General features: G+C 56.5%; 7 protein-coding genes across 7 annotated transcripts; 4 read left to right on the forward strand and 3 right to left on the reverse strand.

Moving 5' to 3' along the window:
- Positions 1 to 764: 764 nt before the first annotated feature.
- On the reverse strand, positions 765 to 2,815 carry C8Q71DRAFT_42128 (uncharacterized protein). The gene is made up of 6 exons (XM_047918449.1): positions 2,551 to 2,815; positions 2,189 to 2,260; positions 1,623 to 2,009; positions 1,222 to 1,487; positions 1,076 to 1,114; positions 765 to 1,011 (listed from the first exon to the last, which is right to left on the reverse strand). The coding sequence occupies exons 1-6, from the start codon at positions 2,600 to 2,602 to the stop codon at positions 883 to 885; spliced, it is 945 nt and encodes a 314-aa protein (XP_047785185.1). The 5' UTR covers positions 2,603 to 2,815; the 3' UTR covers positions 765 to 882.
- A 3,938-nt stretch (positions 2,816 to 6,753) lies between these two features.
- C8Q71DRAFT_903436 (uncharacterized protein) lies at positions 6,754 to 10,430 on the forward strand. Its single transcript, XM_047928819.1, has 6 exons — positions 6,754 to 7,250; positions 7,304 to 7,807; positions 7,860 to 7,946; positions 8,003 to 8,044; positions 8,096 to 9,123; positions 9,177 to 10,430. The coding sequence occupies exons 1-6, from the start codon at positions 6,956 to 6,958 to the stop codon at positions 10,251 to 10,253; spliced, it is 3,033 nt and encodes a 1,010-aa protein (XP_047785186.1). The 5' UTR covers positions 6,754 to 6,955; the 3' UTR covers positions 10,254 to 10,430.
- On the reverse strand, positions 10,389 to 13,212 carry C8Q71DRAFT_826975 (uncharacterized protein; the record flags this gene model as incomplete). The annotated part of the gene is made up of 7 exons (XM_047926306.1): positions 12,909 to 13,212; positions 12,820 to 12,852; positions 12,696 to 12,768; positions 12,212 to 12,639; positions 11,971 to 12,154; positions 11,427 to 11,921; positions 10,389 to 11,363 (listed from the first exon to the last, which is right to left on the reverse strand). Exons 1-7 carry the CDS (start codon positions 13,022 to 13,024, stop codon positions 10,389 to 10,391), a joined length of 2,304 nt encoding a protein of 767 aa, XP_047785187.1. The 5' UTR covers positions 13,025 to 13,212.
- Positions 13,213 to 13,222: 10 nt separating this feature from the next.
- C8Q71DRAFT_42571 (uncharacterized protein) lies at positions 13,223 to 14,614 on the reverse strand. Its single transcript, XM_047918481.1, has one exon. The coding sequence runs from the start codon at positions 14,261 to 14,263 to the stop codon at positions 13,445 to 13,447; it is 819 nt and encodes a 272-aa protein (XP_047785188.1). The 5' UTR covers positions 14,264 to 14,614; the 3' UTR covers positions 13,223 to 13,444.
- Positions 14,615 to 15,169: 555 nt separating this feature from the next.
- C8Q71DRAFT_793892 (GroES-like protein) lies at positions 15,170 to 16,501 on the forward strand (the record flags this gene model as incomplete). Its single annotated transcript, XM_047925510.1, has 6 exons — positions 15,170 to 15,320; positions 15,374 to 15,614; positions 15,673 to 15,779; positions 15,833 to 15,951; positions 16,008 to 16,203; positions 16,260 to 16,501. 6 exons carry the CDS (start codon positions 15,170 to 15,172, stop codon positions 16,499 to 16,501), a joined length of 1,056 nt encoding a protein of 351 aa, XP_047785189.1.
- Positions 16,502 to 16,594: 93 nt separating this feature from the next.
- C8Q71DRAFT_732386 (GroES-like protein) lies at positions 16,595 to 18,469 on the forward strand. Its single transcript, XM_047922258.1, has 6 exons — positions 16,595 to 17,171; positions 17,229 to 17,484; positions 17,543 to 17,649; positions 17,712 to 17,830; positions 17,890 to 18,085; positions 18,142 to 18,469. The coding sequence occupies exons 1-6, from the start codon at positions 17,021 to 17,023 to the stop codon at positions 18,387 to 18,389; spliced, it is 1,077 nt and encodes a 358-aa protein (XP_047785190.1). The 5' UTR covers positions 16,595 to 17,020; the 3' UTR covers positions 18,390 to 18,469.
- Positions 18,470 to 18,753: 284 nt separating this feature from the next.
- Positions 18,754 to 22,046, forward strand: C8Q71DRAFT_42683 (Nop14-like protein). The gene is made up of 6 exons (XM_047918486.1): positions 18,754 to 19,114; positions 19,168 to 19,521; positions 19,572 to 19,637; positions 19,686 to 20,531; positions 20,593 to 21,381; positions 21,432 to 22,046. Exons 1-6 carry the CDS (start codon positions 18,848 to 18,850, stop codon positions 21,840 to 21,842), a joined length of 2,733 nt encoding a protein of 910 aa, XP_047785191.1. The 5' UTR covers positions 18,754 to 18,847; the 3' UTR covers positions 21,843 to 22,046.
- Positions 22,047 to 22,669: the final 623 nt, after the last annotated feature.

The following is a 22,669-nucleotide window of genomic DNA, read 5'->3' on the forward strand; positions in this document are numbered from 1 at the left end:
TTGAGCAGCATGTCCGCCCGCGTGGTTCCGGGGTCCGGCCATCCTGTGCACGCTACCGAGAATGGCTTAGCGGCCACTCTCCTCGACCCACTCCCTCGGTCCCCACGGTGGCTCTCGGACAAACACAACCGAGCCACGCGCGGCCTTCGAAGAATCGCTGCACGCTAACGCCTACTGGGCCCGTCCTGCGCGGGACGGGCCTGCTTCGTCTGCCGTTGTCTGCTGCCTCTCGTCGCTGTTCGCGGGGGACACACCCGCCACCCGTCTGCCACCCTGCAGCGAATACGGCACCCACGCTGGGCTTCCGCGGGCAGACCGCCTCCGCCAGTGCGGCACCGCTGTCAACGTCACGCCTCCCACGGCGTCGTATTTCGTGACCCTAGTTACGCCCAATTTCCAATGCCCATTTTCGCCCTCCTGCGCAATACACCGTCCGGCTGCCTAATCGGGCAGGCCTACAGTCCCGAACTGAGCCAGTCTCTCATCTCGTCAGAGTGGATCTCCCAGTCCGATTCAAAGGCCCCCGCCGAAGATCTTCGGCCTCCGCCGCTGCCCGGCGTCTCTGCCTTACTCCATAGCGACCTGGGCTGAACTCGTTCGGTGGCTCTACTGCCCCAGCCAATCCATGTACAGTCCCGCTCCTCCATTCAGTCCTCCACGGCGCTTTCTGCCCCCTTCTCCCGGTTCACGCGCCTCCATCCTGTTCGTGCCTTCATACCGCAGGGAGGCCTCCTTCCCCTGTCTGCACACCACCGCACCGCACAGCCCGCCCAAGCTGCCACCGCACACCGCACACTCCTTCCACGGCGCTCGCGGCCCATTACGCAAGGGCGCGCCCTTCTGTGTTTCAGCCCCCCGAGCGCACCTTTGTGGCGAACCTCTTCATTTCTTCCTTCCTTTCCGTCCAGCGCTCGCAGCGCCCACCGTGCCCTTCTTCATCGTTGCAAGACAGTCATCACAATACCAGCTCTCTGGCAGTGGTGACTTCAGATGAACGCAATCTAGGTGGAACTGTGCACCGCCGCCCCGTCAACACGCGGGCACAACTGCCAAAGCAAAACGGAAAGCGACTCACCCATTGGAAGCGGCAATTGGGATTGTCGCAAGCAATCATCTGAAATGTACCATAACGCCGTGTGGCGCGCACAGTTAGCAAGCGAATACCTTCCCAAGCAAAGCCCCGCCGGGCCCTCGTCCCCGGGCGCCCCGGGTGGTACGCACCTCGCCGTAAGACATTCTCTGGCAAATGCAGTACAAATCCTTATCTTCTGCGTCCCCGCCTTCTTCCATCTCGAGATCGTCTTCGCCCTCTGCATCCTCGTCTGCATCCAGCCCGGCGGATGCCGTGACTCGGCGCGAGCGCGCAGGGGACTGTCGGGTCTGCTGCGACGCCCTCGACCGCCCTGCGCCGTAGGCGCCCGCTGGCATGGGCGCGGGGCTCGGCAGCTTGATGCTTCCCGCCGATGCGGCCGCGGCTATCCTCCGTTCTATTGTACGTACGATGGAGCGTAATGTCAGCAATGCGCGTAGGGACCCGGGAGAAATGGTCATATTCGGTCGGCAAAAGAAAAACATTACAAATGAGTGAATGCGACGCGAAAGGAGCAGCCTGGAGTACGCACTCTTTTGCGGTGGTGCTGCGCTCACCGAAGGTGCGGGCGGGGCCTCGGGAATGGCGATGGCGTTGCGCAAACTCTCGTTGATTCTTTCCGCGGGATTTCGCGAGCCTTGGCCAAACGAGTAGCTCGTCTGAATCTCGGGAGCGGGCTCGCCTTGCAAGACGAGCACCTTGCTGAGGTCATGGTCCAACCGAGCCCGGGCACGCTGTATCAGCTGTACCATTCGTTCTGCAAGAGCAATCTTCTCGGAGGCTAGTTGGTCGATCTCAGCATATTGGGCAGCGATATTCTGAGGAATTGCGCCATCTTTCGCGCCGAGAGGCTGTCCAGGGTTCTTGAGCGAGTGTCGCACATACTTGCCACCGTCCTTCTGTATCTCTTGCTGCAGCTCTGTGTGGCCCAGGTCATGCGATATGGTACATGATGGTGCAGCACAGCAGAAGAATCAGGTACGATGGGTTTCATGTCGCAGGAAGCCATCCGTCGGGGCCACGAGTTAGGCGAAGTGATGGAGTAAAGTAATCAGCTAATGGCCTCAGAGTGAACAGAGCTAAGGCGGTTCAACTGACCTTGCGTGCGTGAATCACGATGCCTTATCTCTGCTAGCAAGTGTTGTGTCTCGGCAGGGAGATTGTCCAAACCTACGGGCGAAAGAGGTTATGACCGTGTACACGTTCGCGGGAGGAGAATAGATCGAGGTGCGGCCGTCATGGAGTACGCTGGGATGGGCAGCGAGGCAGTCACCCACACACGATCGACGCGTCGGTGGCGGGATGACAGATCATGCTATCAGGAGCCTTGAAGGTGAGATCTCGTGTTGCATCTGCGCGGGACGTAACACCACCCTAATCAAATGTCGCCACCACCCATGTGATCGAGCAATACGTGGCCGGGACGAGACATTAGCAGACTATCGAACCATGCGACTTACTGGATATGTATTCCGCCGCTATGGTAGCGGCCTCCTCCAGATTGGTGTTCATAATGCAGCGGATGTCCCTTTGTACGGATGGGATGGCAACTGAGAAGACGACGAAGGCAAGAGCCCGCAGGAGGAAGCCGGCGGAAAGAGGATGATGGTGGCAAGAGAGATAGTTACGAAATCGGGAAATTCGATTGCGTCAATCTTGGGCCGGAGTTTCAAATGACTAAGGGTGTCGAAGCCTGCTTGTATATGGGCGCCTACGGTTATCAAGCCAAGGTTTGAAGCCCGATTAGCTGATCCCTCGTGGTGTTTTCCTTATATATCCAAGTAGGACAGATGACGTAAACGGCGGCTTCTCAGAAGCTAGAGCAGTTCCCGGGGTCCAGGCGTTTGGTAGCGGCGCGGCGAGCTTCCCGTTACGCATAACAAGTCCCGTGGCATGAGTGCCCGAGTGTCGCGCAGGATAGGCCAGACAGGAGTGTCATTTGCTCAAAAACCCCACAACCGAAACGACGTATGGGGCCCTCAGAGAAGAACCTATTTGTAGCGCAGATACGGGCTGGATTGTTGCCGTAAAGTGAGGGTACTACCCGCTGAGCCGCGTGGTAGTGCATTATTGGAGCTAAGTACCGAGGGCTGGATGTTCGCTTGAGTCTTGAGCATACCGGACCAATATTAGAGAAGCGAAACCCAAAACGTGTATCGATAGATATTGCCCTCAAGAACATCATTGTTTCACTATCGTTGGTTTCTAGAAACATGACCCGCCTGGACAAGACCAGGACAAGACCGTTATTAGCGTAAGTAGTACGATCTGCAGCGCACGTGTTTCTGCGCCGTCGCCGGTCTACGCACTGAGAGTCAGACCGTCATCGCACGTCGTGAGGGAGTCCTGCAGCGTTCAGACAATGCGAATGCCTGACTTTGTCGCTGTAACGAAGGCAACTACATGGCGTAAAATCTTCGACATCTATGAACATCCTAGACCCTGAACAAGGCGACGCGAGAGCGTGCCAGGGAACGGCTTTCCGCCCCGAGCGGCGAGTAGCATGAATACGTACCGCTTGTTACCATGTCGTCCGTACGGGGTTTGCGAACTCGCACACGGTATTCCCATTGGTACATCCCAATTGATCACCGGATGCCGTCACCGCATTTGAGCGGCACACCAGGGAACACTGGAATATCCCAGCGCGCACCGATGGACGACCCACGTACGGCAACAACGCCACCGCAGTGCTTCTCCCGTCATATGAACTGTTGTAAGCTGGCGAGCGAGTCATGTCTCCGGCCAACCAAACGGACAGTACCGGCGGCATTGCGAGGGGGTTCTCCTGTCCATTATATCCCCGTTCGACCCTGACGCATTCATTGTGGGCGGCCTTATCTCCCGTAGAATCTTCCAGTTCTACGTCTCCACTTCAGCGGTACCGCACCAGTTCCGTTGTTGTCAGCGCTACAGTACAGACGGTTGGAAGGTTCGATGGGCCTGATACTAAGGCACACTTGATTTGAGTTACGCTCTCCTGGCATGAGTGTGGCAACATGCAAGCAGATGCAACGGGCACCCACCTCAGGCTTTTCGTAAAACGGAGCTGTATTCAGTCCAGCCTAGTCCAGCGTGCAAATTCGCTTGGAATGACTTCGGAATATTTGCAATCTTGATTCCAGACCGTGCGCATGCATATGGACCGTATCTCCCGGGGATTGATGGGGAGGCCGCAAGATGTCGACATCGACTCGCTGCATGACGGGCCAATCGTCAGGAAAATGACAATCACACAAAACGTGTGATCGTACTGACTTGTATAATGCGTCCCTCAGGCCACCATTGGCCATGACGTGCATCGCGGGGCGACCGATAGCCCGCTGAGTTGAGTACGAGGGACTCGTCAGTGGCGCCTTCGCGGATGCCCCCGAGCCCAAGGTTCGGGAAACATACAGTATGAGCAAGGATATCTCCATGATATCTGGCGAAGTGCGCTTGACTGTTCCTGGCTAAAGTGCCGCTTCTCGCGCCCCTTGCTGCGAGACTCAGAACGCCTGCTTCCTTTCGACTTGCACGTCCGGACTGAAGTTGCCCCATAGGGTGCCCTGCTCTCACAGGCAGAGTGTGCTTGCCGAGTACGGTTTTGGTACATGAAACACGAATGAAGCCGTCGTGGTGGACGTGATTCCGGGGTCTGTCACTGTGTCAACAGGACCGGCTGGACCACCGTGACTTCTGCGTTGTGGCGTTTCGCTTCGCCATATAAGTTGCTAGATCTAGCCATGCGGCCATGGCAGGCCACACAACGGAGACACGACGAAGACGACGATCATCACCCTCCTCGGACAGACGTCATTTGTGAGTGCCCCAAGTGACAGGCGGACAATTGACCGACCTTGACAAGACACCAAACTAGGCAATGACCAATTCACCAGCAAAAGACAGACGGGGGAACTCGTCCGCGCAAGTGCGTGGAAGAGTCCGAGTGCTTTGCAGTAAGCCGGGGCCTACATTTGGAAATGATCGCAAAGACGCGGGGCAGATTTGACTCACTAGCAGCCTGACATGACTACCGAACCATGCGGGACAACGGTCGGGACCATATCGACAGACACCCGTGCTCCGTCGGTAGCCGATGCAAGGCGGCGTCGAGCATTCAAATACATTGTGCGGCGACCGGGCTAGTTCGGGAGACACGGGCTAGTTTGGGAGACACGCGGCACATGGAGGCCCGTGAGACTCGCATGTCCGTGGAGGGCCCATCGGCCAGGGCGACGTTATCCTCGCGAGCTCATAGGCGCCATCTGCAGTCGGGCTGTGCGCGAGCCCACGGCCTGAGACACTGCAATCCGGCAATGCGTCGTCGAAGGAGCCGCTCCATACTATTACAGACTATTACTAGCTGCCAATCTGTCAGACCAATGTAGCATAGGTGTCATCACGGTCGGGATCACCTGGGGAGCTGGACTAGACCATCGACATGCCAGAGGTGGTGTTTCGGACATTAGAGAAGGCGCATCGGCTGGCAGTACGTCTCCGTACGTCCTTGTACCCCCTTCGAATTGATAAGGTGTATGGCTGTGCTGGAACACTGTATGACAGAGGGTACGTCGATGGCAGCAGTACCGCCTGCTCCATGGCGACACCTGACATGACTTTGTGAGCAGTCTAATGGAGCAATGAATGAGAGCTCCCGCACCCCTCAAGGTCAAGATCGCACTGATTACCTGGTAATCTGAAAATCAGGCTGTGAACGTCAGAGGCTGGGTCATTTTTCAAATGGAGAGGAAAAGGGAGCTGCATCGCAGAAGTACACGTAGGTTCTCCGTGTACAGTGTCAATGTGAATCATGCATGTCCCTCGAAATGCAGAGACGACGTGTGTCCTGGGTGTTGAGACGTTGAATCGCTAGCATTCTCCCTGTCAAAGGTCGCCTCTACCAGACAGCCCTGCTGTCTCGCACGAGCGACGAGACATATTCGGCCTGTGTGGCAACTCCGCAACTGCGTCAAATTTGACAGTATGGCCGCTGCAAACGGTAACGTCGTATACGATAGATTGCAGTGGCATGCACGGCGGCACTAGCAGCGGCACAAAGTTCTTGTCCGGGGTCGGGAGAGAAAAAATTGCATTACATGCGTGAGGACCAAGGCAACCGGACGCGATAAATATTCGACCAGCACGACACACCTATCACAGGGGCGGCTTGACACGCGGTGAATGGTCCGGCCGCTCACCTCAAACTCGAAGTCCGCGACAAGTCGCACAGTGCAGACCACGGAGAGAAGTAATCTGGGCACCAGGACAGCTACTTGATTCTGCAGCAGCTTCTTCAGTCAGAGCAATGGTATTGGAAATCGACTCTACCAATTTCGTACTGCATCCCAGGTAAGTTCACCATCGAACTGTTAGCGACGTTCAATAAAGAGGGTAGCCTAGATGCAGTCAGTACGAAAAGACCACACAGCCTACCTAGTGGGAAATGATCCATCTTGCGTACAGCACTCAGGTTCATACTGCACCCATTCTGAACTGATCAAGGTCCCAGGATGATATCGATGAATGGTCGCTCGCACACTGCTGCGGTCTGCGGCGTGTGCGATCTGTGTTGGGCCTAGTCGACGAGGACGAGTGCCAGCCGACCAACTGGACACAGCATGTCGCCGAAAACAGAACCTGAGAACGCAGCAGGGCGGAGGACGAGTCTAACTGAGAATAAACACTGACGCAAGTTGGACACAAGGGGCGAGGAGTGCATCACGTGGGGCGGCCGCCCGCTCGCGCGGGACGAAGGCGGGCTGGGAGCAGGAAAACATATTCGCTCGTCTTCGTCGCCTCGAGGCATGCCTGGCGCCGTGCTCTGGAACGGCGACAATTCCTGCACTCGCTCTCGGACTTAGCGACCCCTTCACGGCTCCCGTCATGACCAGCTCACGCGGTCTCCTTGCTTGCTTTCTTTCTCGCGTGCTCTTACTTCTCTGTCTCTCTCTCATACGCGCACCGTCTTCCTACGCGCAGCCGGCCCAGCTGCAATGGCAAGATTGTTACTATCAGAGCAATACCAGCCTCAAGTTCGACATTTCTACCGTCTTCGCACAAGTCCTCGACGATGCAAATACAGGGGGAAAGTACCTCAACTTCACGGTACTCGGGGAGACTCCGAAGATGATCATGAAATCGTCTGCTCCCAGTGGGAACCCTTCTAACGCGGTTGCCAGTGAGTACCGTCCGCGACCAGATATACTGCATGCCGTGCTGAAGAAGAGGCAGCGACTTTGTTCACTGTGACGGAGGAGCTGACGTTCCAAGTATGGAACAACTACTCGTTCTTCTGCTCGACTCTGCGACCTCCCACGGATTTACTGGACAATGTCACGGCTGGAAGCTACTGTCCGTTCCCGCCAGGTCCATTCGCCTTCTCTACCACTGTCATGTTGCCTACCGACTACGAACTAGCAACGTTCCAAACCCGGCTCTACGCGCTGGATCCTGATCAGAACCTACTGTTCTGCATGAATCTCAACACTACTATCCTTGACCCCGGTGTTGATGGAAGCGTCTACGGTCATGCAGACACCATATTCTGGGTCACGGTCGCCTTGGCCATCGGATACTGGGTGGTAGTCGGCATCGCGCGATTGGTATCAGCGTGGGGCAGGGGATCGACTAGGATGGGCACGGGTTTGTGGGCCCGGGTTGAGAGTGCTGGGTTCATCCTTGCAAGCGCCATTAGCGGTGAACGTCTGGCCAATTCACCGGCACTCATGAGATACTGTAAGCATCCATCTTGCTGCGATCGCATGTATCTCCGCTAATGTGCGTCAAGGTACGCCTTCCTTGCGAGATATCATATTCCATACGCAATGGTGCGCGGCACTCGCAATGGTTGCCGTCGAGTGGCCGGCCTTCGTTTGTATGTAGCGGTAATCTGCTCAAGTTGACTCGCCTCTGATTGTCGTGATGTCACAGATCCTCTACTAGCGCAAACAGGGTGGTCTACCTTGACATTCAGTATGGGCGTTACTCGTAGAACCTAGTGCTTTACTGATCTATCAAGCTCAGACATCACGCTCGCACAAGGTTCGACGGGTGCCCAGTCTCGCTGGTACCCCTTGACCGTTCCGGAGTACAATCCGCCATCCAATTTTGCTGCACAGTTCAACAACGCGTCTTCCCCTCTATACGTCGATGCCGACGCGCCCAACCTCATCTTCATGCTACCGGATGATGCCACCCAGGGCATCTCGTCGTTCGCATGGACAATTGGCATCCGGCCACAGGACTTGTTCGGCATGTGCCTCGTCCTGTTTCTGGCAATCTTGGCTGGTACAGTCGCGCTGAGCATGCTGGTGTGGGGCATTGATTGGATGGCCTCTCTGACTTTCAATGGAGGTTCGCAACCGACGGTTCTCGCGGGTTCTCGGAGCCCGCGATATTCAGCTGGCAGCAAAGACCTACTCGAAGGCGCCGGTCAAGGAGCGGACGAGCGATCCCTGAACAGCCATTTCCTGTTGCGTTCAACATCATTTTTCCCTGCAGGTCGACGCTGGTGGCGTCTCAGGAGCGGGTTTGTGACGTACCACAGCAACGTCCTGCAAGGCAACTTAGTCCGCATCCTCATTTGGTTCCACCTTCCCGTCACCATCTTCTCCTGCTACCAGATGACCCTCGGGAGGGAGACTGCATCTCTCGGGTCTATCATCCTCGCTGCCATATCCTTCGCCATCTTCTCGGTGCTTCTCCCTATCTTCCTTGTGGTCCGCCTGACGCTCACCAACACCACGAAACTCTATGATGAAACATGGACGCTCCTATCGCTCGGACCTCTCTACAACCACTACAGGCACGGCTCACAGCTCTTCGCCTGTCTTCTCTTCGCCACAAACATTGCATTCGGGGTTACCATTGGGTGTGGCCAGAAGAGTGGTACCGCTCAAGCCATCATCATCTTGGTAGTTGAGGTAGCGTCTGCACTCGGCACTAGTGTCTGGCTTCCTTGGGGCCAGGGCGCTAGCATGGGTCTCATTAGCTTCCTGTTTTGCGTTGCGAGAATAGTCATTGCAGTGCTACTGGTCATCCTGACGCCCATAGTGAGCATTCCGTGTTTCATCTCGGTCTATTAGCTCTAAGTCCGCCGTTGCAGGTGTCCGTCGATGCAGGTGCCGCACAGTGGATTGCATATGCTATCTTGTGCATCCTTGCCCTGATCTACCTAGCGCACCTGCTGATGCTAGTGGTGAAGATTGTCGAGGGCGTCATCCGGATAGCTGGCGGCGTTGGCTTCCATCGGAGCCGACATGTTGTCGACAGCGGACTGCTCGGGACGCTCAGCTTGCTTGGGTGCTGCGGGTCTCGGAGGCCTCAACAGCGCAGGCCCCAGGTTGCCAAGCAACCCTCAACGATTCCGTTGACGAAGCCGAGTCCGCCTTACAGAGACGCTACGCCCACACCGTCCGGGCCCCCATCGGTGCTTCGACCGGAGCACGCCTTGCAACCATACAAAGAGGAGAGCGACGATGAAACGGGGTTCATCATGGGTGCTTGGCAGCCCTTCCCAGGACCTGGCTACAGCCCTGTCGATGACGCACCGCGCTCGCCAGAGCAGACCAAGTCGTCTGGCTTTGCTCGTGTCGGTGGGGGCCGGGCTCACTTCGAGTCGCCGTACGCGATACGGTCGGGGTCTTACCAAGCGTTTCCATCCTCTGAACGCGCCGAACGGAAACCGACCAGTAGCCTGGCACACAGCTCGACAATAGAGTACTCACCACCACCCACGCCGTCAGTCGGGAGTGGACCCGGTCCCAAGAAGGCAGACGTCAACTACCTTCCTGCGGGAGCCGCGCCTCCTGCACACATCCGGACGAGGTCGCAGACCGCTATCATCGAGGATGCATCTGCCCTCGCCGCCCTCCGGACGCAAGGCCTTGCCGCTGCTCCGGCGGAAGCAGTGGACACGCTGGACGACGCACCGGCACCGAAGAAGCGGTGGTACAATAGACGCAAGAGCAGGCGTATGAGCGAAGGTGACCTCATGTCCATGTCCGAACAACCGAAGGAGACCGGCCATTCCTTCGTTGTGGTCAGGAAACAGAGGCCAGGCGTGCCACCTCAGGAGGCCTCGAGTTCTTCGAGTAACGCGGGCGGAGCAGAACCGGAACGAAAATCCTTCACCGTTCTCCGCAGTGGACCGGGTTCAGATTCTCATGCTACGGCGTCGTAGCGGACAGTTCACGTCTCTGCACGATCTACGCCCTTTATTATATTGATCTTTTAAATAGCGGACTATTTGTAGTTTATGCGAGGGGATTGTACACATGGGACTCGATATGTCTGGTCCGTAGAGTCCAGCATGTACTCATACATAATCGTCATCTTCATCTTCGTGCTCTGCTCCGGTACCGCCCACCCAGAAGACCCGCCAGTCCTCTAGGCCCTTCCTCACCCAGCCGTAGATGCCCTGATGTGCACGCAGCCTGTCTGCGAGGGTCTGGTCAGACCAGCCACTCTCAGCGGAGTCATAGCTCGCGACGGAGGATGCGCGAGTCAGGGCATAGTACGGCCGACTCCAGTGGCCCCCGACGCCAAGGTACCCAGTATCACCGCCTATATCGACTGACGCACGCACAGGCTCATCGTCCCGTTTCTTGCCCTTGCGTTCCGCTTGGAGCAACGTGGAGAGCATGACTTCCTGCACCTCAATACCGCCTTCGCCGAATGCGACCACTTGCAGGAAAGGCGGTGGTCCGTTCTCGTCGCGAGCGGGCGTGCATACCCTGCAGCTGATGTTGGTCGGTTGCGACGACCATACAAGGACGCGATTTGGAGGCACGGCGGACACGCTGGGAGGCAGTGGATGCGGGACGACGTGTGAGATCCTTCCGCGCGTGAGCACGTACATGCTTTGAGCCAGTGGTCGACTTGCACCTTCGATGGAAGGTAGGTTGAACTTCACCGGTGCCACCCAGAGTCCCTTGTGTTCCTTGGTGAAGCCTCGACCGTCCCAGGAGGAGCGTGACCTGCGGGAGATGGGCGACGTCGTCCCTGGGTTAAGCAGGTGTTGCAGGCCGCCGCTCTCCTCGTATAAGTCTACCTCGCCGACAGCCGAGTCCGCGATTCGGATGAGCCCGGCTTTCTTCTCGAAGATGACGAAGAGGCCGAGCTGGTTGGGGTATCGGTAGCTGTCGGGGCCTAGGGATACGACCCGCGAATGTCGATCTCGCGAGACTCCGGATTTGCGAGGCGAGACGTCCGAAGAACTGCGCGACATAGAGTCGATCACGGACTGTTGGACGAAGGAGATACTCCTCGCTGTCAGCGGCGTGTAGAACTCCTAGCACAGTGGGAGGCTCCTTGTCAGATATGGTTCGGTGTTGACAATCCAGGGACGACTGACCTTCACGAGGTGGAACGCCCGTTCGCCTTTCGGTGCTTCATAGAGGAAGATGTTTGATTTCGTTGCAACCGCGAGGAGCACGCCGCCCCTGCTACGTGTGTTCTCATTGCGATAATACTCGTAGAACAGCACCGATGCATTGTGTAACCGGGAGCCAGGCGATGCAAGCGGGGTATAATGAGCAGCCCAAAGCAACGGCAGATCATGCATATCGTCCAAGGTATCCCAAGAGGCCTGTGAGTCGTCCGACTCCGCTCGTTGTTCTGAGGGACGGGGCGGTAGGCGTTTCGAGTACATCGGTGCATCCGCGAGATCCGAGTACGACGCTTGCGGCTCAGCATTAGAGTCTGGTGGGGTTTGTGGCTGCGCGATGGGCGACTCAATGACGAGATTCCGGAGGCCCTTTGTCAGGCTGCTTTGCTGCCTATGCCTCTTGGATAGACCGTGCTTCCCAGCACCATAACCCACCTGTCGCAGGTTTAATGTATTCTGTCCCTGTATGCATTATCAGACGGTGCACATAGAAGACGACTGGGATACTCACCTTTTGGGCAATCGCCCATTTGGCGAGGCTTACAAGGCTAGCGAGGTTATACATCCGTAGCGTTCTGACCCCCTCCTGTTCCTTCGAGGAGTCGTCCTGTACGGGCCCTACGAGGGCAAGCACGACACCCTGGGGAGTCCCTTGACCCGTGCTCTCCATTTCCAGCACAGACATCTGGTACACGCTACAGGGTCAAGCTCTCAGTTTCTCGCAATAACGGGAGATATACGCGTGCACATACGCTTCTCCCTCCCAAACTGCCCTTACCTCCGCGTCTGTTGGCCCCTTCTCCGTCAACCCTTCGTCCGTCCACTCACGCGGGAACATGTCAAGGACAGACAACCCTCTGTCATGGCCGATCAGCAGGATTTGGTCGTTCAACAGCGGAAGGAGACATCGTATGGGGGTAGTGGTATGGGGAAGGAAGCGAGAACCGAATTGATATAGCTTCAGTCGTGAAGGCGAGAGGGCCTCCGAGACGAGCGTCGCAGGCGGTGAGGGTTCAGGCAGAAGGCTCGGTGTCTGGGTTGGTGGAAGGGTAGTGGAGGAGCCCGCGGCGGAAACGTCAGTCTGGATGTGCAGCTGGGGCGTAGGTGGAAGTGGTCGCGAGGATTGTGCGGCGTAGCGAGCGGGTGCAGGGGCCGAGAGCTCTGCCTGTCTCTGGTTGGTCTGCCGAGTAAGTCAATGCACTGCAGAGGGCTGTAGCAGACGGCGACGGGACTCACACCTTCTCCCCACCCTCTTGCCCTCCGCCGCTGCAGATCCTCCGGGGTGCTATCTGTGTATCGCTCGGCCGCCCTGCAGGGATGTGTGAATCAAACTCTCGCGGACAGACAGGATGCGGCACACCTCTTCTCTATCCATTGCCTCCATCGCCCGAACCTACGGACATAACATGCTTCAGTCTCGGCACGAGCGGCACAGTTCACACCACTCACCTTGAGTTCGGGCCCTGCTGCGTGGCAAGGTCGTCGTATGTGGGCAGATCGCCGCTGCCCTGCTCGTCGCGCTCCGGGAAGACTGGTAGCTCGGGTGGCGATTGCGAGTCCTGCATGGTGGGATACAGAATACAGTGAAGCAGGGCTGGGGCTAGCACACTAGGACTTGGCAACCGTCTCCAAACTTCAATGGCCCTGGCTTGTTCTCAGCAGCATCGATGCACTAGAATAGCCTCCTGAGGCTTCGTAGGTACCCCACAATCCATGGGTATGCCCGGGCTTGCCTGACCGGGTAACATCAAGGAAGCATCACTGAGGCAGTGTTCCGCCCGAAGCGTCTGTCCGAATGACAAGGGAAACTTAAACGACAACATCAGGAAACAATACATTCGACAGCGAGAGTAGCACGGAAAGCAATGTCGCGACATCAACGTAAGTATACTGCTACAGATGAGTCCGTGTGTAAGACTCCCGAGTCCGCCCATCTGCGACGAGGCTGCGCCCACAGTCCACGCAGTGCCAGCCGCTCAATTGGCTCAACTGAATGCCAGGCCCGTCCACGTCGCCACGGCACCAACAGCGACTCCCGCACCTGTGCACGCAACCAATGCAGGGAAGCCACCCTTCTGCGCCTGCTTATCGCACGCCTCGTCCACCGCCTTCGTCTGCGTAGTCCCGATACGCCCAACCTGCAGTACGAGCTGCGCGTCCTTCCCGATGGCCACTAGCTCCGCATCCTCATCTACGGAGCACAGGACTGTTGCCGTAAATCCTTTCTTCTTCAGGAAGGAGAGGAACGCGGGCATGCCTGCCTTGTCGTGCTTCACGATGAACGCGCCGGGGTTCTTCAGGAGGCTCTGGAAGATGAACTCGTGCTCGTCCTGGCTGACGCTGCGGGATAGAGTAGACCGCTGAGACAATGATTGTGATGGCTCCGGTATCGGAGAGACAGGCCGTGTGTCGCCCCCGGTCTGCGCTGGCTCCTGTGCGTCCCCGGTTGGTGAACGACACGGGGCGGGACCAAAGACGAGCTCCTGACTAGCCTCCGTGACTAGCTCGTGAGGGGTGCCCGAGAACCGCTTTCGGCGCGACTTTGCAGGACTGCTGATGTTGAGTGTCTGCATGTCATCCGTGAGTTGATGCGTCTGGTCGTCGGACTGCTTGCTCGCGGACGCCGACCCAGAGACAGGCGGGTCGACGTGAGGGCAGCCCGACCGCGGATGATTCTTGCGGGGCCGGCCACACCACTTGCACTCTGGAACCTTGCGCGGGCTGCGTCCGGGCGACGGGCTGCTGCGCTTGACGTCTCGAACCCACTCTTCCACGACTTCACTCCTAGCGCGGCGCGTTTGCATGCTAATGCTGGTTGTTCGTGATCAGGGTGCGTCAGATCAGATAAATTTTGAACGTACCCAGCTACAGTACTATGTGGCTGGCTCAACGTAGAGTGAGCGATAAACGAGGTGAGAAAAGCGAACAAAAAGGCGTCCGTTGCCCTCGCATGGCGCCGCCTTGTCTCCTTCCGGCGCGCGGGAGGCAAGCTGCGCAGCAAGTGGATACCTTGAGCGGGTCAGCAACAGCCCATTGTCGCGGGCAAGAACAAGACAGAGTCATTGCGGTCGAATCGAGCCGCAACCGTCGAGGAATACTGGATTGTGTTTGACCGAGTTCTCGGCGCGGCCCATGCTGACTTGCCTAGTTTGGAGTTTACCCCGGATGGAGGCTATACTGCACTCACCTCCGTTCGCGATCGCACTCAGCGACTGAAGCGTCCACTGCGGCATAATCCCCTCCAGCATGTTGTTGCTCCTCCGGATGAGTCATTCTATGACATTGGTAGAAAAAATGACCGCGTATTCTTTTTCCAGACTGTGCCTACCAAGTCCAGCGTTGTCAGCACTTCGCACGTCTGCACGCGTGAAGCTATGATGGCTGCACTGTGAGGCCTTGAGGACTGGGTACGTCATAACTCTCAGGATTCCGCTTGCTTGGCCTGCTGATCGGATCGGGCACGATTGTGGATGCTTATAAAGTTCGCTGTCTCCCCGACACTTGCCCGTTGGAGATATTAGCAATGCCTCAGGTATTTGCGAGAACCCGCTACAGGCTATTGGCCGGTGCGGTTGTGACCATACTAGCATGGATCACCCGGGGATAGAATCGCAACGTATATAAGTACAGGGAGTCGAGCAAACCTCGCTCAATATCCTCCCCGACCACTGCTCAGATTCGTTGGTCTCCTACGACTCGCAAACTGAAACATGTCTGCTACCGTCCCGAAGACGATGAGGGCCTTGATCACGCAGCCCGAGAAGAAGGCCGTGGTGAAGGAGGTCCCCGTGCCAAGTATCACCGATGACGAGATCCTCGTTAAAGTTGCTGCAGTAGCGCAGAACCCGACGGACTGGAAGTGTGCGTCCATCTTCCACGTTTCTCACTGCCATCGTGCTGACATAGAATTTCAGTCGTCGAATTCGTGCAGAACCATGGTACCATCTGCGGGTGCGACTGGGCCGGGAACGTCGTCCAAGTCGGCAAGAACGTCACTACGTATGCAGTCGGAGACCACGCCGCGGGATTCCACCAGGGCGGAAGCTACACGGACCGGGGCGCTTTCGCGGAGTACGTGAAGGTAGAACCTGACCTCGCTTGGAAGGTACCTCCCGGTGCGCTCTCACATGAGGAAGCTGCGACCATGGGTTGCGCGTGAGTCTGCTCAGTTGCTCGACCGACTGGGTTTCCGAAGCTCAGGTTTTGAGTGTAGATTCTGGACTGCGGTTCAAGCTTTGTTCCACCCCACTCGCCTTGGTTTGGTCGAGCCGCCTAAGAAGGCGCCTGGTAACGAATGGATCTTCATCTATGGTGGTAGCAGTACGTATCTGGCTTGTGAATCGATTGAGCATGTCTCTGATTTCTCTGAGTAGGCTCCGTTGGACTTTATGCCATCCAACTAGCGCGCATTGCTGGCTACAAGGTCGTCACTGTCGCATCACCGAGGAATCACGAAGTCCTAAAGTCTCTCGGCGCTGATGCGGTATTCGACGTGGGCACACTTCCATTCCCGCTCCGAGCCATGCTCATACGGCGATGATTTTATAGTACAACGACCCCGACGTGATTGCGAAGATCAAGGAGACGACCGGCGACTCGCTGCACGTCGCGTTCGACACCATCTCCGTTCACGACTCGCAAGTCCTGACCGTCAAGACCTTCGCGCCCGGGCCGGGCAAGCTCATCGTCATCCAGCAACCGGAGGAGGACGCGAAGAAGCTGAACTCGAAGGTCACAATCCAACGTACGTTCTCCCCACATCCACCTGTCTGCTCTCTCACATCGCGCCATGCCCTACAGACACGCTGATCTACACTGCTCTCGGGAAGGAGCTCAAGCTCGGCAACGGCTACCCTGCGTTGCCGGATGACCGGGCACACATGGCGCAGTTCCTGACCAAGGTCCCGGGGCTCGCCAGCTCTGGGGCGATCAAGCCCAACCCAATCAAACTCTGGGAAGGCGGTCTGGAGGCTATTCCGGACGGCCTGTTGTACATGAAGGAGGGCAAGATTACCGGAGAGAAGATTGTGTACCGTGTTTAGAATAGAATAGGACCTGGACTGGGCTCGGCCAAAAGAAGTGTACACTGTAGGGGTAACTCTACTTATATCATCTGTTTTGCTTGCAAGCGCTCGGGGAGATTTGCTCGAAATCCGACAGGTGCATTGGCCGCACCGGACGAAGACCGAGACTGTCGTTCGCCTCATGGAGTCAAGTCCTTTCGGGGAGTGGTCTCGTCCAATGGTGCGAGCCCAACATTACAAAGCCTCCGCTAGTAGGTTCAAGTTGAGGAGCATTGAGGAGCAGGGGACGACGGGCGCTCAGTGTTGTGGCAGAACACAAGCGCTGACATCATAGGCCTCATCTTCAAGCTCTCTTCACCGCACTCTGAAGAGCCTTAGCGGAGTCGGCTCCGATGTCTTATAAAGCTACAAATGTCGAGCACAAAACCCACCCCTCTCAGTTTCCCCCGTCTCTCCCCGTCTTCCAACCACATGTGAGTGTGGTTTGAGAGGTGGCAGGATGGCTCTGCGCTGACCCCGCTTCCAGAAACTTACAACATGACGTCCGCCATTCCGAAGACGATGAAAGCGTTGATCACACAAGCCAACAAGACAGTCAAGGTCGAAGAAATCCCCGTACCAGAGATTGATGATTGGGAAGTCCTCGCCAAGGTCGTCGTGGTCGCTCAGAACCCGACCGACTGGCAATGTAGGTTCACCCACTTCCGTTCCCACCAGGACGTATGGCTAAAGCCGAGAATATCAGACATCGACACTGTGACGAACGTAGGGACCATCAGTGGCTGCGACTGGTCTGGCTACATCGTCAAACTCGGGAAGAAAGTCACGGAGCTCAACGCGACAGGCCTCAAGGTCGGCGACCACGTCGCCGGCTTCACGCATGGCGGGACGTACAAGGATCGCGGAGCATATGCCGAATACGTGAAGGCAACGTACGATCTGTGCTGGAAGGTCCCGGAAGGCACGCTCTCGCACGAACAAGCCGCGACTATGGGCTGCGCGTACGTATGATATGCGCTCAAGCTGGTTGGAGGCTCTCGCTCACATGGGACGTTACAGGTACTGGACCGCCGTACAGAGCCTCTTCCATCCGACGCGCCTTGGCCTCGTTGAACCCCCCAACAAGGTGGAGAAGGAGCAATTCGTCTTCATCTATGGTGGAAGCAGTGAGTAAAGTCCATCATGCACAACATACCTCTAGTATCTTTGCTAATCGTATCATACCAAGGTTCCGTTGGCATGTACGCGTTGCAACTCGCTCATGCCGCTGGATACAAGGTTGTCACCGTCGCTTCCGCCAAAAACCACGCGCTTTGCAAGTCTCTTGGTGCGGACTACGTCTTCGACGTACGTGCAGTGTGCCCTGCTTCTGTCTGGCGCGTCGCTCACATCCATGAACACTGCAGTATAGGGATCCAGATGTCGTCTCGAAGATCAAGGAGACAACCAAAAACTCACTGCACCATGCGCTGGACACGATCTCCCAAGAGTCCACGCAGACCCTCGCGCTGAACTCCTACGGTCCTGGCCCAGGAAAGCTGATTACTATCCAGCCCTTGCAAGAGAAGGCCAAGCAATTGCGTGACGACGTGGAGAAGCAAAGTACGTACCCTTACGCTGAACCCACATTCACGCCGAATCTCACTGCCGCCCTCCAGTCACACTGATTTACACGTCCCTCGGCCGCGAGGTCAACTGGAACGGCATAATATTCAAAGCGTCCCCTGAGGACCACGCGCATATGGCTCAGTTCCTATCGAAGACACCTGGACTCGTGGCTTCCGGTACGGTCAAGCCTAACCCGATCAAAGTGTGGGAGGGTGGCTTGAATGCCATCTCGGACGGTCTGCAGCACATGAGGGAAGGGAAGCACAGTGGAGAGAAGATAGTGTATCGAATTGCGTGAGCGAGTCGGGTATGTCATGTAGTCAAAGTCAATTGTACAATTAGATGCATCGTCCACAAACGTATCACCTTAGACTTGGATGTCGAGCTAGCCGGGTTATCCATAAGGACTCCTATGAGGTCGCATTTGTGATGCTGGTGCGTATGTTGATAATAAGCTAACTTTAGCCATAGATGTCACACTTCAAGCAGCCGGATCTGAGTGTGTACAGTAGATAAGTAGTAGACAGCTAGCATAGTGGACTACTTAAAGAGTCGTGGTCCTGTGGAGGTTCGCGATCGGCTTGGAAGTCAATGATATCACGGGCGCCAATCTCAGATTGAGGATTGAGCAGTCGCCACACGTGATTGAGCCCTCATTTTCGGGCATTCACTCATAGCGCCTACTAACTTACTCACAGCACTTGCTAAGTGCTTGAACCCTCGTCGGGGACCCCTTCGCCCGCGTACAACATCAAGATGGCAAAGGGCTCGCAGCTTTCTCAGCTGAAGGCAGCCCTCAACCAGGCAGGCTTGTCCCGCCCACAACAAAATGGCAAGAAGAGGAAGCGCACGGTTATGGACGAGAAGGACAAGGAGAAGAAGGCCACAAAGCTCAACGAGATCCACCAGAAGATGAACCCCTTTGACGTGAAGGTCACGAAGCTGAAGCATGACGTTGGCGGGCGCAAGATCATTGGCACTGTAGGCCGGCCCGCGCAGAGCAAGCAGGCAGGCATGGAGCAGGTCCGCATTCATGATGGATGAAAGCTGTGTACTCGTGCTGACAACAATAACAGAGGAAGAAGACACTGTTGAAAGAACTCCAGGAGAAAAATCGTGCAGGAGGCATCGTCGATCGCCGATTCGGTGAGAACGACCCGACCATGACACCGGAGGAACGCATGCTGGAGCGGTTCACGCGCGAACACCAACGCACCTCGAAGGGCGCTGCATTTAATCTCGAAGACGAGGGCGAGCTCACGCACTATGGCCAGAGCCTCTCAAAGCTCGACGATTTTGACAATGTCGGGCTCGGGCTGGATGACGACGAAGAAGAAGACGGGGGTCAGATTGACAGGTCGACGGTGCACAAGGCTCATTTCGGAGGGTTTGGAGATGATGGAGATAATGAGGAAGATAATGAGGACGAGGTTCGTGCCTGCATGCAACGACTGACCCGCATTCACTGACCTCTGATCAGCCTGCGCGGAAGAAGACGAAGGCGGAGGTGATGTCGGAAGTAATAGCGAAGAGCAAAATGCACAAAGTACGAGACTCGCTGATATCTATGATACTACGCTCACAAATTGCGTAGATTGAACGACAAGCACAACAAGAGGAGGACGAGAACCTGCGACACGAGCTCGACCAAGAACTCGACTCCATCCGTTCCCTGCTCTTCGCACCTGAGCCTTCCGCATCCACGTCCATAGCAGCCGTCCCGTCAGCAGATGACACCACCCAACCTGCTGTCTCCGTACCTCGCACCGGCCGCGAGATGGACCAGGACCAGGAATACGACCAGTACGTGCGCGAGCTTGTCTTTGAGGCGCGCGCGAAGCCGAAGGATCGCACGAAGTCGGAGGAGGAGCTCGCGCGAGAGGAGAAGGAGGCGCTCGAGCGCGCGGAGCGCAAGCGCATCCGGAGAATGAACGGCGATCCCGAAGAGAGCGACGAGGAGGAGGGTGGTACGAAGGGAGCTGCGAAGGGCAAGCGCGCTAGGCAGAAAGGGGGCGATGACCTCGAAGATGACTTCTACGAAGAGGATGGGCTCGCAGCGCTGGGATCTGGACTCGGCGAAAGTGCTTTGCAAGAAGATGAGGCGGACGAGGAGATGCTCAAGGGCGACAGTGGCGCCGAGGACGAAGAGGAAGATAGCGAAGAAGACGAGGACGAGGACGAGGAGGCAGCTTCAGACGATTCTGGTGACATTGAAGCCGAAGAAGGCGAGTCCGAAGCTCTAGTGGCCCCCGCCAGGAAGGCTGCTAGTCGGAAGGGTGCTTCTAAGGAAATCCCATTCACGTTTTCGTGTCCATCAAGTCACGACGAGTTCCTGGAAATTGTTGAGAACATTGATGACAAGGACGTGCCCACCGTCGTCCAGCGCATACGGACGTTGCACCACCCAAGTCTCGCAGAAGACAACAAGTTCAAGCTGCAGGTCTGTCATGCTCTCTTGAGCGATTGATAGTTCATGTCTGACGTCGCTTGCCGTCAACCAGGGCCTGACAAGCGTGCTCATAGACCATATCCTATACATCACCTCGCCGCCGACACCACGCTTCACCTTGTTATCATCACTCGTGCCACATCTTTACACCCTCACCAAGTCTTACCCCATCCAGTCGGCAGCGCATTTCGTCTCCAAGCTCAACTTAATGCACAAAAACCTCAAGCGCGGTCTCTCCCATGGCGCGACGGAGCTTGACGCGAAGACGTGGCCAGGCTTGCCCGAGCTTTCTCTATTACGGGTCATCAACCAGATATGGCCGACGAGCGACAAGAACCACCATGTCGTCTCCGCTGCTCGGTTGTTGATGGGCGCATACCTTGGCCTCGGCCGGGTACGCTTGTTACGAGACCTGACGAGTGGCTTGTTCTTGTGCACGCTGTTCTTGCAGTACGAGCAACTCTCGAAACGGTTCGTGCCCGAGGCGATCAACTTCCTAGCCAACGCCATCCTGCATCTTGCGCCACATAAGTTCGCGGACAAGTCGACGGTGCCGGGATACTTCCCGTGTCCTGACTTCGGTTCCGAACATTGTCCTTCGTTCACTATCATCGGCAAGAAAGTCAAAGATTTGACGCTTGAGTCGCCATCGTTGTCTCAATTGTTGAGCGGTGGTGATCATAGCGAGCAAGACAAGGCGAATCTTTTCGGCTTGACACTGGACCTCATTGGGCGGTTTGCGGACATGTATAAGGGCTTGGACGGCTTCATCGAGCTGTACGAGCCAATATCGGATCTGTTGGCGGGTGTGAAGTTGAATGGCCTTCCATCAGCCTTTTCTGTAAGCTTTTTGTATCACTCCCCGCTGGCCATAGCTCACGACGAACACAGGCACGGCTGACGTCTCTCCAAGGCACGCTCGGTAGACTATTGAAATTCTCCCGGCAAGCACGACGTCCGCTCACTTTACAGTCGCACAAACCCATCCCTATCCCGACGTTTGTACCCAAGTTCGAGCAGTCTTCCTCGAACTACCTCAAGAATCACGACCCTGATCACGAGCGTAATGAGGCTGCGAAGTTGCGTAGGCAGTACAAGGAGGAGAGGAAGGGTGCGATCAGGGAGCTGCGGAAGGACGGGCGGTTCCTGGCGGCCGAGCAGCAGAAGCAGCAGAAGGAGAAGGATAAGGCGTATAATGATCGGATGCGGAGGGTGTTTGGGTCGCTCGAGTCGGAGAGGGCAGAGGAGAAGGCGATGGAGCGAGAGAAGGCAAAGGATAAAAAGCGGGCCGGTCGGAAGTGATGTGCTTACCTTTCATTGTCCTCTTCTGCATGTGTTGTGCTCATTTCGTGATCCTGCAATACTTAAGTACTTGAGGATAGTATTACGCAGCCCGGAGGCCTTCAGACTTCGCAATAGGACAGCGTTGGGACAGCGTTAGCCACGCTTTGCGATCACGTGTGCGCGTTGTGGCGACGCGTTCAATATGAACGCGTTTGTTCGAACTCGACCTTGTCCTTCACTCTCACCTCGCATAAGTTCAACCCCACTCGTGGCTTTCCGCTGTGCTTGAGGCAGCCCACTCGATGCATTCATGAACCAGCCCAGCCCCACACAAATACCGCTCCCAACGTTTGGCCAGGCAGACGACGCAACAGGAGGCGCTGCTCAATTATACGAGTTCTTACAGCAAACTATCACACGGATCGACGACAATGATCCGGAGATAGAAAAGGACCTAGATGCATGGCGTCGACTAACTCGAGACATTTCGGCCCATGTACTGCGCGACACGCCGCTCCCGGAGGAGATCTCGTGGCACTCCATGCACGAGAAGCTCAAGCTCATCGAGTTGACGCTTGAAGTCCTGGAACGCAGTGCACGGAGGATCGACCGCCTATTTTCAAGACCAGATGACCTCGCCCTGGGAGTTCTGCATCACCTTCTGCAGATGGGTCTGGTGTCCGACCGTTGGACGGAGGTGGCAGTAGAGCGTCAGGGGAACTACCTGAACCCTGAGGATATGCGTGCAAAAACTCTGCTCGCTAGTGAAGCAATTCTGACATCACTTGCGAGAACAAATCTGCCGCGTATTGACAAGGAGAAGGACATAGAGAAGGAGAGAGAAC

This window comes from Rhodofomes roseus (assembly GCF_022264815.1).
Source record: "Rhodofomes roseus strain CIRM-BRFM 1785 chromosome Unknown C8Q71scaffold_1, whole genome shotgun sequence".
NCBI classification, from domain to species: domain Eukaryota; kingdom Fungi; phylum Basidiomycota; class Agaricomycetes; order Polyporales; family Fomitopsidaceae; genus Rhodofomes; species Rhodofomes roseus.